General features: G+C 39.4%; 1 protein-coding gene across 11 annotated transcripts in view; it reads left to right on the top strand.

Annotated features, from left to right (window-relative positions):
• Positions 1-14,027, top strand: part of NSD3 (nuclear receptor binding SET domain protein 3) — a 53,455-nt gene that overhangs the window by 12,640 nt on the left and 26,788 nt on the right. For all 11 annotated transcript variants that reach the window (XR_012677462.1, XR_012677463.1, XR_012677465.1 and 8 more), the window contains 7 exons: positions 783-1,510; positions 5,141-5,209; positions 5,670-5,829; positions 6,248-6,402; positions 7,229-7,732; positions 8,543-8,669; positions 12,612-12,712. Coding sequence is in view for 8 of the 11 variants with exons in the window: in XM_075174839.1 (XP_075030940.1) it covers positions 827-1,510; positions 5,141-5,209; positions 5,670-5,829; positions 6,248-6,402; positions 7,229-7,732; positions 8,543-8,669; positions 12,612-12,712 (1,800 nt within the window). In the remaining 3 variants the exon portion in view is untranslated. The remainder of the gene's footprint in view (positions 1-782; positions 1,511-5,140; positions 5,210-5,669; positions 5,830-6,247; positions 6,403-7,228; positions 7,733-8,542; positions 8,670-12,611; positions 12,713-14,027) is intronic.

Raw genomic sequence — 14,027 nt, 5'->3', positions numbered from 1 at the left:
GGGCAGGAGTGAGGAGAATAACCCTCCTCACTAGCTGCTGAGAGGCAATGGGTGCAAACTCTGCTCTGCTTTTCTGGTGAGGGAAGAGGTTGGGAAACCCCATCTGAGGCTGTCACACCGTCTCAACTGGTTTTCCCAGCAGTGAGGTGGAATGACCTATTCCCTTTAATTGTGCCATTGTTCAGAAAAGCCCATGGCTTAGGTCTCCTGCTGGCCTAAGGGCTGCTCATCTGTCTTGAATTTTAGCGAGGAGGAAGAGAAGAGATTTCTCTCTTGTTTGAGTGGTCATCCTGTGGTTTCTCTGGCTTGTTCAGTTTGCAGTGACTCTGGTGTCAAGAGACCACTGGTATCTTCTGTATGCTTGAGGGTCAAAGTCTGCTGTCTTATTGCTTTGTGTTAGAATAACACTTCCTAGCACCAAACTAGAAGGGCTATAGAGAGTGGTTGGAATTTTAGCACCATTATTCTGACTTTGTAACACTTGGGCTCATAGTGTTTAAGCACTTGTAGGTGCTTATAACATTTCTTTAAGTGTCTTGGAAAAGAAGAAAGTGGTCATGTAAAAAAACTGGTCTGCAGAAATGTGTAAAAAGCCTTTTTTAAAGATTCAGTAATACCAGTCCTCTCTAAATCCATGAGAGGGTGGCTACTGAATGGAGAGGGGGAAATTGGTCTTTAGATCTCTTTTGTTTTTTTTTTTTCCCCCCTCTCAACAATTTAATTTGCTTAATTACTATCTTTTGATTTACACTGACTTCTTATTTCCCTTCCCCCGCCTCTAGGCCCTATGAGAAAAAGGGAAAGCTAAGGATGCTGGAGCAGAACAATGGATTTCTCTTTCTCTTTCATGCAAGGGATCATGGGAAACACAATTCAGCAACCACCTCAACTCATTGACTCAGCCAACATCCGCCAAGAGGATGCCTTTGATGCCAGCAGTGACATTGCTGAAGATGGTGGACAAACGCCATACGAAACTGCTCTGCAGCAAGGCTTTCAATACCCTACGCCCACGACGGAGGACCTTCCACCCATCACTAATGGCTACCCACCAACAATCAACATGTACGAACCTCAAGCCAAATACCAGACGTACAGTCAATATCCCAATGGTTCAGCCAATGGTTTTGGTACAGTCAGAAACTTTAGTCCCCCAGAGTATTACCAAATGGAAAACTCTAACGCAAGGCCACACGAAGTTCTGGAAAAACCTTCCCCTCCACAGCCGCCGCCTCCACCACCACCTTCAGTTTCACAAACGGTGATTCCAAAGAAGACTGGCTCACCAGAGATCAAATTAAAAATAACCAAAACTATCCAGAACGGCAGGGAATTGTTTGAGTCCTCTCTGTGTGGGGACCTTTTAAATGAAGTACAAGCGAGTGAGTATGCTAAGGCGAAACATGAAGGGAGAAAAGAGAAAAGGAAAAAAAGTAGCAAGCATGACTCTTCCCGATCGGAAGAGCGCAAGTCACACAAAATTCCAAAATTAGAACCAGAGGAGCAAAATGTAAGTGGAATAATAGTTTCAGCCATCTGTATACCTGATATTGTTGATGGAGTGTCCGTCTTTGGCCATGTTTTTCCTTACTTTTAGTTGTATACATACTTAAAGTCATGAGGCTTTATTTACTGGTCAGATACTATATATTGGGTTGCTAGGAACTCTATTTCTAGGACAACACAGTTTTGGTGAAAAGACTGCATATAAAAAATAAATGTTAGAAAAGGTTATATAATATTTTTTAATATTATTTAGTGTTTTAGCATGTTCAGAGTTTGCTACACTTCGGACAGTGTTGAAAGTGGAGCTTTTGGCTAAAAGCATACAAGCATACACATTCCTGAAGTTGCCTCTCAAAATAACGCTGGGTTATTCAGTGGAAGGTCGGATTACGTGGAGTATTCAGCACTGCAGCTTTTATTTCTTTTTTGAAAGATACTCTAAATATCGTGATGACATACAAAACCCAAGGGCTATGTAGCATATGTAGGAGCCAGCAGAAATTAGTATTCTGAAACAGCAGGCAAATTAGAAGTACCAGTTGACTCTGCAAACTTCGGGAAAATTCAATACTGATGTCTATGACCGTTTCTGTCGAGTTTTGTAATATGGTTGTACGTATACAGGGTGTGTATATATATGTGGTGTTTTAACTTAGCTTCCAGGAAGTAGAAACACAAATTGCTGGTCTTCGGTACTCTCAGCCGTTCTTTAGTCTTCAGTTTTATAAGCCACTTCATTGCTTCTGTTTCCTTTTCTCTTGCTTATTCCTGCCAACTGTGAGATAGTGGTTTCTGTATTTCCCAGTTTGAAGGGAATGGGTAGCAGAGAGGGGTGGCGAGTGTCAGGAATGGGGAAGTTGCCATATCAGGCCAGGACAGAAATTGCCCAGCCCAGGCTGGGCTGTTACAGTATATAGCTGAGTTTCTTGTAAGTTCCTGTGAAACCCCTTGGTACTTGCTGCTTTTGGTAGGTTTGGGAGAAGATCCTGTCCTGTAGGGATCAGGACGCTGATCTAGTATAGCAGGTTCATATGCTTGATGTTGTGTTGTTGTTGTTGTTATTTTTAATGGAAGACACGCTGATTTCACACACCCCTTACCAGGAATATTTACAAGTTTTATAACTGTTATATCTCCCTTCTGGTAAGCGGACCTTTTCTAGAAGTCAAGTTGGTGATATATCAAGATTTTGAGCTTCTACTGTATTTGATTACCATAGTTGACTCTAATGAAGCTCAGTAGGATCTTAATAAACGTTGTAATCCAAACTTGAAATGAACTAGCCGATTAAAATATGAGCCATCCGTGACTGCATGTGTACGTAATTTTCTTGATGTCAGAAATGCTGTTTCAAGCCACTTCCAAGTGGCTGAAGCAACTGACGTGTCCAGCTGGCAACTGCTACCAGGAGGCAGTTATAATGGGAAGGCAATGCCCCGAACGGCATCTCCCTCGCGCCTGCATTATACTCGCGTATGGAGGTAGGAAGAGGGGTCTGTTCTCACAGTCAGCTTTCTGCTGAATGCCTCTGCTGCTCGTATGTTGTTTGTCCACCTGTCCTTTGTTTGCTGCTGTAATCGTGCATTTATCCCCCAAGTTTCACTTAAATCTCAGTGAGTTTGGTTCTTTCAGAGTTCAGCTAAAGACACGGTCTTCTATCCAGGCCTTCTGGCCTCTTCTCCAGATGTCCATACCCCCACATCAGGCTGTCAGTTTTGCCTTATCATTTTGTCCTCCCTCTTACTAGGGACTCTGATTCTACTCTTGAAGCTTCAGTTGTGCCTGTCTCTCTGTTTGGCTGGTGTTACTTGGTTATCACAAGAACATAATCTTCTGTCTTTCCCAGCACGCTGTCTTATCCAGATTGAACTAAAACCTTGCCTCTCAAATTCCAAGTTCCGAGTCTTATGTGTCATTCAGAATTCACCAGAAATCTTGGTCTTGCTTTTGTCCTCCTTGTAGCTTCCATTTCCCTTTCAAAAGGTGTTGTTGCAATAAAATCTTCCATGTTATTTACCCTTGTTTCAGACAGCAGATCACTCTGACATGAACAGGATTTTGTGCTAGTGGTTTTCGTTATGAATTATCCAGTGCAGTCTCGGTTTCATCCTCCCACCGTTTGGCTTTCCACTACACGGTTTCATCTTCATGTGCGTTCATTATGTACACGTTCGTCATATTTGGTATTAATGGTATGAGACTTGTAACTTAGGATCACCTTAACAGGAACAAACAAAACTTCTGATGCAACAGTTGTTTTACACTTTTATACTCAGCATGGCTATTCGAAAGTAGGGTGATCTGCAGTTGTTTCCTCATTCTGACACTGTAATCTCTGTGGAAACCCACTGACTGTGGGGGGATGTTCATACTTGAAAGGCTGATTTGAAATGAAAATGTTATGAAAACATTGTTGAACTTTAAGCTCTGACTACTTGTTTTAAGACTAAGTTACTCCGCTCGTTGTATTCTGCGAGGAGCCGGAAGTTTGCAATCTGCATAATCAGCTTGGCTCTTCTGGCAGAGGTGAAGTTTCCAGTAACTCACTGTAGCAAAAGAAAGGCAGGACTCATTGCCATGCTTTCTGCTGTACCAGGGAGGAATGATTTCTGCCCAGCAAATATTAACATGGTCAGTCTTAAATGATCGTTTTCTACAGACAGCTCTAAATGAGATACTGACCGATGCCAAAACTGACCTTAATTGTTCTAGATGGTGTTTCCTTGTGTGTTTCCTAGTTTCTTTGAGCTGAAGCATGCAGCATGGACTAACATGGGGTCTGCGTTTTAAATGGACTAGGTATAGTTTGGGTTAACAGCATTATTAGTTTCTCACTGCATGTGTGCTGCTTTCTGAGTCCTTTGACTAATGACTTCTCCTCTGCTGTAGTAAAAGAAAATGTCTGGTCTCTGTCTCATTAGATAGCTCACGGCCCACCTCTTATCTTCTCAGCTGCTGTGTCATCACACTCCCTATCATGGCCACGCCACCAATGATGTTAGCTTCTGTTCAGTGGTGATCCCGCTTCTGTCAAAACCTTTTCCTCTCCTACTCTGCCAGAATAGACTATGTGTGCCTCAGCCTGGCTTATAAATGCACCGTAGGCTTTATGTTGTTGACTTTTGATCCTCCAAATATATTTGTCAACTATATGCAATTTAACATCAATTTTACAATTTTCATATTGTATATTTAATGTGATTTTTCTAATGTAGTTTTTGCAAATAACTGGTATACAGTGAGACTCATCACATTATTATGGATATCCTTCATATGTTCTTCTCTGTTTCTTTGAAGTTGTATATTAATTTAGTGAAAAGTTATTTGGGTTTACTGTCCCTGAGTGTATGTTCTTCTATCACCTGTTACAGGAGAACATTGTTGTATGTAGGTGTGATGGTAATGTAAATAGTGTAGGGAAAAAGGGTATTTTTTGATTGTGATGCTACTATGTTTTGAATTGGGCATAAGAAGTCATCATACTCATATTTTCTGGGTTCATGGTTGCCTTTCTCTCTGTGAATTATTTTTTCTGCCTGGTTTCATTATTATGCTTTTTTTTTTTTGTTTTACTGTCCCCTTACCTTGTTTGTGTTTGTTTTCCTTTTTTCTTTCATTGTTACCCATTTCCTAGAGACCAAATGAGAGGCTTAGCATGCTATCAGAAAGACCAAGAGAAGATACAGTGTTGGAGGAAACCCCGGTTAGTACATATACTAATTAACACTTTTTGAACTTCTAGTGTGTTACTATTTTTGGACTGATTATTACATGGATCCTTTAATTTGTCAGATAGATCAGTTGCCATTTCTTTGAAACTCTTACTAATCAGTACTGCATCAAAACATCTCTCGTTGTACTGTATTTATTGCTTTATTTTATCCCAAAAGCAACATTCTTAATTGACTTATGAAGCAGAAACTTTTTTGGGGTGGTGGTGGAGGTTGCTGTTGTGTATCTTGGTTTGTCAGTGGCTATCTTGTGTAAATACTAGCTGTATGTAACTCCTTCCTGTCACGTTTCTAAGAAATATTTATCTCATGTTATATTATCAAACGTCAGGGATACCTGAGAGAAAAATAACAAGTCCCTGTGGATAGCGTGTGCATCTCTAAGTGCGCTAAATTGTCTTCTGTGGCTTTAAGCTTGCATTTTCTTTGTAGGTCCAACAGTTCTTGCCTTCTCTTCCGACACAAGTCACCCATGACATCAAGTTTCAGGTTGGCGATCTGGTTTGGTCCAAGGTGGGAACATACCCGTGGTGGCCTTGCATGGTTTCATGTGATCCACAGCTGGATGTTCATACCAAAATTAACACAAGAGGTAAGGGAGGAAGGTCTTTGCCAGACTGTATCAAGTGTCTGTAGTTGTTCCTTTATTAAAAATCTTACCTTTGCATTCCCTTTGCAGGATGAATTCTGCTTGTGTGTATGCTAAACAGGACTATTCCTGAAATGTATAAAACTATTATGTATTAAATTACCTCTACAGATGAACCTGTGCAAACTAGGCTTGTGCACAGATGCTCCCACTTTTCTCAAGTCAAAGTATTTATGAGAAGACACTAACAAGTGTGAGAGTGTTCCCATCTTAAACTGTTCTAAATCTAGGCCCGTGTTATTTCTAAACTTTAGCTAGGTACTTCCACCTGCAGGAATTGAGTGATGTGGAGGAGGAGAGCATAAACTAAACCAGCAAAGTGATGTTAATGAAACTGCTGACTAGAATTTTTCATTTTCAGGTGCCCGTGAATACCATGTTCAGTTTTTTAGCAACCAGCCAGAGAGGGCGTGGGTGCACGAGAAGCGGGTTCGAGAGTACAAAGGACACAAACAGTATGAGCAATTGCTGGCTGAGGCTGCTAAGCAAGCCAGCAACCACTCCGAGAAACAGAAGGTATGATGAACACTAACTGTGTAGAGGGTTATCTGCAGTGCCTGTGTAAGTGAAACTCTCGTGAGGCAGTTCTGAAATGCTGTAGTACTTTACCCTGTAAAGGGTTGTCCGCATTTCACTGGCAAAAGTGTTTTTCGCAAAGATACCGAAAATGTTTCCATACTCTTATGACCTCTGTGTGAAAAGGCTGATAGCTGAACCTACTTTCTCGGTTCCTCATGATGGTAGTCATCCTGGGCATTGGAGATAATTTTACATCTGTATTAGAATATTAAATACCAACAGTGCCTGTGTGTTCACTGTTAACCTGTTGTTTGGAAAATACAGTTTTTAAAGGACACTCTTCCAGCCCCTGATACTAGTGGATACGTTATTTTCCATTCCTTTATTGGAAAAGAACTGTTAGCTACGGGAATCACTTATTGATTGAAGTAGTCCATCTACACAGTATTTATGCTAATCAAAATATTGATGTGGAAGGAAAAGAGTGTTTATAGAGAAATAAGGAGGATTTTAAAAGTAGATAAATTAGGATTAATACTGTGTCTCGTAACAATTACAGGCTTGAATACTGCCTGTTACTGTCTTTAGTGAAGTTGTAACTCAGGGCAGACACTTTTAATTGTGAGAGTCGTATGATCCAGCTTGAGTGTCTGCTTGTACTCTGAGCAGGGGATTCACTATCCACCTTTCAAAAATACCCTGTAAATGGAGAGCAAACTTAAATCTGCTGCCTGAGAGATTTAAAGAACCTCAGGATTGCATTTTAAGTGCTATACATGGCAAAATCTTCAGTGTAATTAGCTGCTTGTCTTTGTTCCTTAAGATTCGCAAACCAAGGCCACAAAGAGAGCGTGCTCAGTGGGATATTGGTATTGCCCATGCTGAGAAAGCATTGAAAATGACTCGGGAAGAAAGGATAGAACAATACACCTTCATTTATATAGACAAAGAGCCAGAGGAGGTTTTGTCAAAAGCCAAAAAGACTGCTGCTTCTAAATCGGAGATCAAGAAGAACCGACGACCGAAGCCAGCATTGAACACCCAGCCAGAACATGCCAATGTGGTAGCAGCATCACCTTCAAATGCTGAGATGCGAAGACAAAGCCAACGGAGGCAGTCAAGTGTGGAAGAAGAGGAGCCACCTCCTGTGAAAATCGCATGGAAAACAGCTGCAGCTAGAAAATCCTTACCAGCTTCAATAACCATGCACAACTTGGATCTTCAAAAATGTAACATGTCTCCAGTTGTTAAAATTGAACAGGTTTTTGCCCTTCAGAATGCTGCTGGGGATGGAAAACTCATCGATCAGTTTGTTTATTCCACTAAGGTATGTACTTTGTGTAGTGACTCCTGTTCGTAAGTTATCCCAAGTCTGTCTTACTGTGGAGCTTAAACTTGTGTCCACCAAGCTTTCACAATACATGTTGCTTTCATTGGAGAGATTAAATCTAACAAAAGACAGATGTGACAACAGAATCTTTCAGTGCACTGAACTCTTAATTTCAGTGCATCCAAGTGTCTCTGGCAGTAACCATTTTGACTGGTGGCAGAGGAGCTCCCTACAGATGGTCGCATTTTTGCTCATGACACATTCAAAATATTAAAGCTGTTTAATGCCAGCTTCCTAGTTGAAATAATCCAGAAATTCTCTGTAAATCTTAAAAACAATGGATTTGTGGGAAACAGATGAGATGACAAGACTGTTGTTAATGTATTAAAAAGTAATAACTACATTTTGTATAACAGACTTTTAAAATGAGTTCTGCCTCCTAGCTTCCTTCAGGTGCACAGCAGCTTCTCACAGTCAGTGTAAGGAAAAGGTTTAGGACTATTTCTCTGCCTCCTTCTTCTGCCTCTCTACCTGGAGAGTATTTATTTCATCCTAAGCATTAGAGAGAAGGTAATGTTTAGAAAAGTCACTGGAATATTTTTTTTTTCCTTGTGTGTAAGGGGAGATTGAGAGGGATGGGAAGTCTGCAAGGAAGCAGCTCAGTAGTAAATATCATCATGTGTATGCGTTGCATTGAAGAGCGTTGAATGTTTCTGTTATGAGACTTAGGAGTAGATCAATATGCCTGTTAGCAACAACACATGCATAAATAGGTTAAGAGAATCTTTTCTTCTTTTTCTTTTTAAGGGAGTTGGTAACAAAACAGAAATAAGCGTCAAAGGACAAGAGAAACTTAATTCTTCATCAAATCAGAGAAATGAAAAAGCAGTGGTGCAAAATGTGTCCTCTCCTGAAACAACTTCTGGGTCAACAGGTAGGCAAAATTGCAGAATCCTTGTCTGAACTTTAGCATTCTAGCATTTAAATTCAAATATCAAACCTGACATTTTCTCATTAGTTAAAAATTATTAACATCTTTCTGTTTACATAATAGTTGTAACAAGCATGGCTATTATAACACATGATGAGCCCAGATGCTTGGGAAACACAGGATGTCTTTGTGATGGGATTAGCTGGTTTGGCCTCTGAACTTTTAGTGTCTGCGACTTGCAGTATCTAACTCAACGTATTAGAAGGATGGATGCCTTGTGGAGAGCAGATGGCAAGTTGTTTTAGAAGACAACATAGTGGATGTGTGTTTAGCAGAGTATTGTAATGGCTTTTGGCACCAAATGGAAAATGCAACAGCTGGGATCAAAGGAAGAGAATCTGGAAGTGGCATAGATCAGTAAGGAGTGGCTCTGAATCAGGATGGATGCTTTCCTAGACTTTATTGTTGAGTTCCTGCATGACCTTTGTAAAGGATAGTGATTTTTTTAAACTGCTTCAACTAACTCCATCAGCAAAATGAGATAATGCTTGCTTTCTGAAGGCATTTTAGGGGCCCCATCATAAAGCCCTAAGTTTTGAAGTATTATGTCTGAGGGAGAAGAACCACTAAAGCAAATAATGGAGCTTGAGACTGAAAAGGGAAAGCCTGGAACAAGCTATTTGAAGTTTAATTTGTAGTACAGTAGTAGAGAAGAATGAGAAAGATAAACTGGATGAGTGCTTTCTAGACTTGGAACAGAAAAACATTTTTTTCATGTTTTGATTTTTGAGAAATAGCTAATGGGAATTCTTCCAAAGGGATTGAGCTTTTCCCCACCAGCAGAAATTTGTCTGCAGTATGTCCTCTCATCATCCTCAAGAGGAGACAGATACCTGTTGGTGAAAGGATGGAGGTTCCTGAAAAGAGACAGTTTTGAGTCATCCTAAACCAAGAGCTTTTCAAGTTCCTCTAGTCCGTGACTTCGGTTTTTCAATCACAGATTTTTACAGACCATGTAAAATCCATTAACTATTGCATGTTTGTTACTGTGCTTGTAATCATATCCTTGGTATAGTCTCAAACATACTTAGTTTTACATTGGGTATGTAAAAGTAAATTTTAGGTTACAGCAGAACACCTTGATTTTTCTCTCACAGTAGGGTGCACAAATGCTCATGGTATGGAAGCAAAAAAAGATGGAAGACTTATTACAGTACACGTGTTAAAACCCCCTCTTTTCTTCTTGAGAAAAAAATCTCATAATGTTGCCACGTGTCACTTCTGCTTTAACTATCCGTCTGTTTGGTTATTTCTCCCTTTCCAAATGTAAAAAAAATGAGATTCCAGGTCAAAAACCTCAGTGGTCAACATACATGGGATCACTGTCCTCTGCAAACACGCTTCAGTTTCAGTACTTGTATAGTTTTTAGGTAGACTTTTTTTTATATACGTTGTTTTATGGACTGTATTTGGGGACTTTACAATACAGGCTGAGTACCCCGGATATTCTGGTGAGAGTGGGGTTTCCTCTGGTGTGGTCGACAGTGGTTCTTCTTTCCAGTTTTAGTTGCTGTAGCTACTTCAGTTTTTTCAAACAGTTGCTACTTTAATTGCCTTGGAGCAGGAGAGGTGATCGCTGTTTTGTTTCTCCCACCTGGGAACTAAAGGCTTCACCTTCACAATGGCTCTTCAGACGTAGGGGGGGTGAGAATTCTGAGCCTCTCTTTTTTCATTTTCTTAGGTTTTTTGGATACGTAAAACTCCACCTGATAACACCCTATAGAGTGCATGAGCTTTACTTCAGTATACACTCCAAACAATCACTTTCAAAGCCATTTCCAAAGTCCAGACAGTTATTGGTCCCCTCTCACGGAACATAACTGCGAAGTCCTTTTTTCAAATTTAAGGTCACCGGAACTTCAGAATACCTTTACGGTAAAGTATTTTACAGAATGACTCTGGGAGTCCTTATTAATAACCTGCAGTTAGATATACAGAATTCCATAATGCCGGGAAAATAATTCTGTAACTTGAAATCTGATAATAAGAGAACAACTATGAGAATTCATAGTGCCTCTGGTCTCCACATACAGCTGAAACAGGATTAACCTGACCTGACCTGGCCAGTAGTGAGGTAGATTGCTGGTCTGAAATCTGTCCTGAAACTCTGGATCAAAATATGCACGAAGACGGAATAGGAGCATTGTGGAGGTGATGCACTGGATCCTTGGAGAGCGGGAAGAGGAAAAAGTGCCTGTTGCATTGATCAATATTGCTTTCAGCCAATACTAGATACACTGATGCTGGAGTTTCTCCTCTGATACAGGGCTTGCATCTTATTTCCCTTACTACAGTGGGGCAGCACAGGGAGAAAATACATTATTGATTAAATGAACTGTTTGGTCACACTTGCTCAAAATTACTTTAAGCTGCTTCAGAGAATTTCGGCTGAACACAAAGGTGACAAAAGATGGCCCCTAGCTTTAGTTGACATCCATTATAGTTGTGTGTGTCTCTCAAAGGATGCGGCTCATTGGAACCAAAAGTTACATGTGTGCTAACATGAAGGATGTGGAGCTGAGTTATTAATTTCTGAATTATTAATAACTCATTGCTATTATTAATTAGTTAATATGCTGTAAAACTTTTTTCCCTTGAAGAAAAACAGTTAATTTTTTTTCCCTCAGAAACACAATTACTGTAAAATGGCAACTTTTTCAACTGAGATATTCCTGAGCCACGCAACTTTGATAAAAATGCTCATCCAATTACTCAAGATGAATCTTTATTTTTTTTCTGGAGTCCTTTTGAAAGGCTTTCTTTCAGTGTCTGATGAAAGCCTGCCTACCTCTCTAGCTATTTTATCTCCTAACAAGAAGACGCAGGTTTACACCTTCTAACAATATATCTGTCTGGCACAGTAAGCTAATTCCTGGTCCCAAGAGTTTGTCTTTTTGCTTGGAAGAATATGAAGTATTTCACATTCATGTCTTCTTTAGGTGAAACACCCAAAACTGAAAAACAAGAATAACGCTTCTCAACAGATAATTGTAAATCTTCAGATTTCAGTTTTCTGTCAGTACAGCTTTAAGTGTGTACTTTGTTTCAAAAGCTGCGCATGATGTTAAGTGTTGTGTACATATTTCTCAATGTGTCCTTTTTGGAGGTACTGCAGCATAGAAGGGTCTTCTGATTTTGCCAACCTTAGTTGTCAAAAAAGCAGCAGCTCCTACTTCATCTCTTGAAATGTCATAATAACCATCATTAATCTGAGTTTGTTTTCCATGGTAATATTTTCAAAAACTTGTTTTTCACTTTAATTATAATAACACATCATGATCACTGCTTCTGTTTGTGCTGAGTTTTTCTCCACCTCTCGAAATCTTTAGTTGAGCGTTCAGATTTTGTATTGATGGCACGTGTTATAGCGTGGTTCTTGCTTTAAGTTTTTGTGTTAGCCAGTTCTGAGAGAAGGCTATCCCCCTGCAGAGCAGGGGCACAGAACTGGTGTTTTGAGTGAAAACTTGGAAGCTGTGTTTTGCGTCTTAAATTTCTAGCTTGTTTTAGTTCAAGAAGTTGATTGTGGATACCTTCCCATAAACACCAATGATGGACTGTTTGCTTAAAAATTAACCAAAGTGAAGACTTTGCGTGGGAGGTGTGTTATGAAAATCTGTTTGCCCTAAACTGGATTCCAGCTTTTTGTTTCGCTTTGTTACTAGTATCTTTTTCTGAAGCTGATCTCTGTGTCTATGGAATCAGAACGTGTTGTCTGCAACCACAGCACCAGTTGGCAAATAGCTTGGAACTGAATTTAAAAATAAAACATTCAAAAGAGGAAAGAGTCTTGGTTTCGTTACTTTATCTGTTGATTTGGTGTTGAACATCTTGCTGTACCTCAGAAATACAGGGAATCATATAATGGAAACCTTTTTCCTTCTTCAGGTTCTGTAGAAAAGAAGCAACAGAGAAGATCGATTCGAACCCGCTCAGAGTCTGAGAAATCCACTGAAGTTGTGCCAAAGAAGAAGATCAAAAAGGAGCAGGTTGGCTTCCTCCATGTAGAGAGTTAAAATATATTGTATTCATAAATGTTGTGGCTTATATTGGTGCCTTTTTATTTTTCTCCATTTTTCCCCATCGGGTTTCGTTTTGGACTATCCTTCATGAAATCCCCTTGTCAATACCATTGCTGTGACTCTGCTACTGGCATCTTCACAGTATCAGTCAGGCTATGGAAAATGGGAACTCAATGATGCAAGACTCCTAATGAACCTGCCATGTTTACTTTGAGATTTCTGTTATGAGCAAAATGATCTTGTTTCAGTAATTTCTATTTGATGGAATTGCCACCAGGTTCCTTCCTTTTGCTCTTGATTTAGCTGCTGGTTTGTATTGAGGTTTTGTTTTTCAAATGAAGTTAGACTGATTAATCTGACCACTTTTGAAAATGGACTTTAAGAATGATTTAACTTAAAGATGAATAGTCAGACTTTTATGTTGGCAGACATCAACAAAACAGATCTTCTGGGATATACGTTTTTTTTTCCTTAAGTAGATCTAACATGTACAGGGCATTCCTTTAATCTGGATGTCAGGCAGACAAATGTTGTTGCTTTAAAAAAAAAATATTAAAAATTCTGTGTGTAAATGAGTAGGAAAGTTCAGTGGATGGACATTAATATTAAAAACTGAATACACTTTTTTAACAAGTCTGTAAAAGTTGTTGGTTCTTTTCCTTACATGGTTGATTTTCCCTCTTCAAGGGCCTCTCCACTTGAAACCTGAGAATTTTATATAAAATGTTTCATAGATAGCTTTTACCAGTGAGAATTTTTTAAAAGGGACAGTCAGGCTAAAGATTTATATGGGAAGGGGAAAAATTGTTTTTATCTCTTTTATTTTAATTTATTCTTTGCCCTTTACGCTTTGTTTTGCACTTCGTTCACTTCAGAGATAGAAAGTGGACCCAGTTGGGGTTTTTTTTCCCATTTTTCTTTTGATGCCATAGCATTTACATCTGTGTTGAGCAGACGAATGCTCTAACTCTAGAAAGTTTATTGCTGAAACTTTAAAGCAACTTAAATGTTGGGCATAAGATACCTGATGTAGTCCCTTAAGCCTCTTGTCGTGAGGTGTTGCAGCCTCCCTATTTTCAAATGAGTTATTTTATGTTTGTAAATGTTCCTTAATTTATCAAAGGTATAAGAACCAACAATATGAACTTCATGGATCCCAGTTAGCTTTGCTTGCTTATATTATCTAGCTAACTAAGACTATGAACATTAAAGTGCTTTTCTCAGGAAAAGTATATGACTAAAAATTAAACACAGATGCACTGTAATGCGCATAACCTTGAAT

The sequence above is a fragment of the Calonectris borealis genome, chromosome 27 (assembly GCF_964195595.1).
Source record: "Calonectris borealis chromosome 27, bCalBor7.hap1.2, whole genome shotgun sequence".
In the NCBI taxonomy this organism is placed as follows: Eukaryota; Metazoa; Chordata; class Aves; order Procellariiformes; family Procellariidae; genus Calonectris; species Calonectris borealis.
This window is presented reverse-complemented; position numbering and strand designations above follow the sequence as displayed.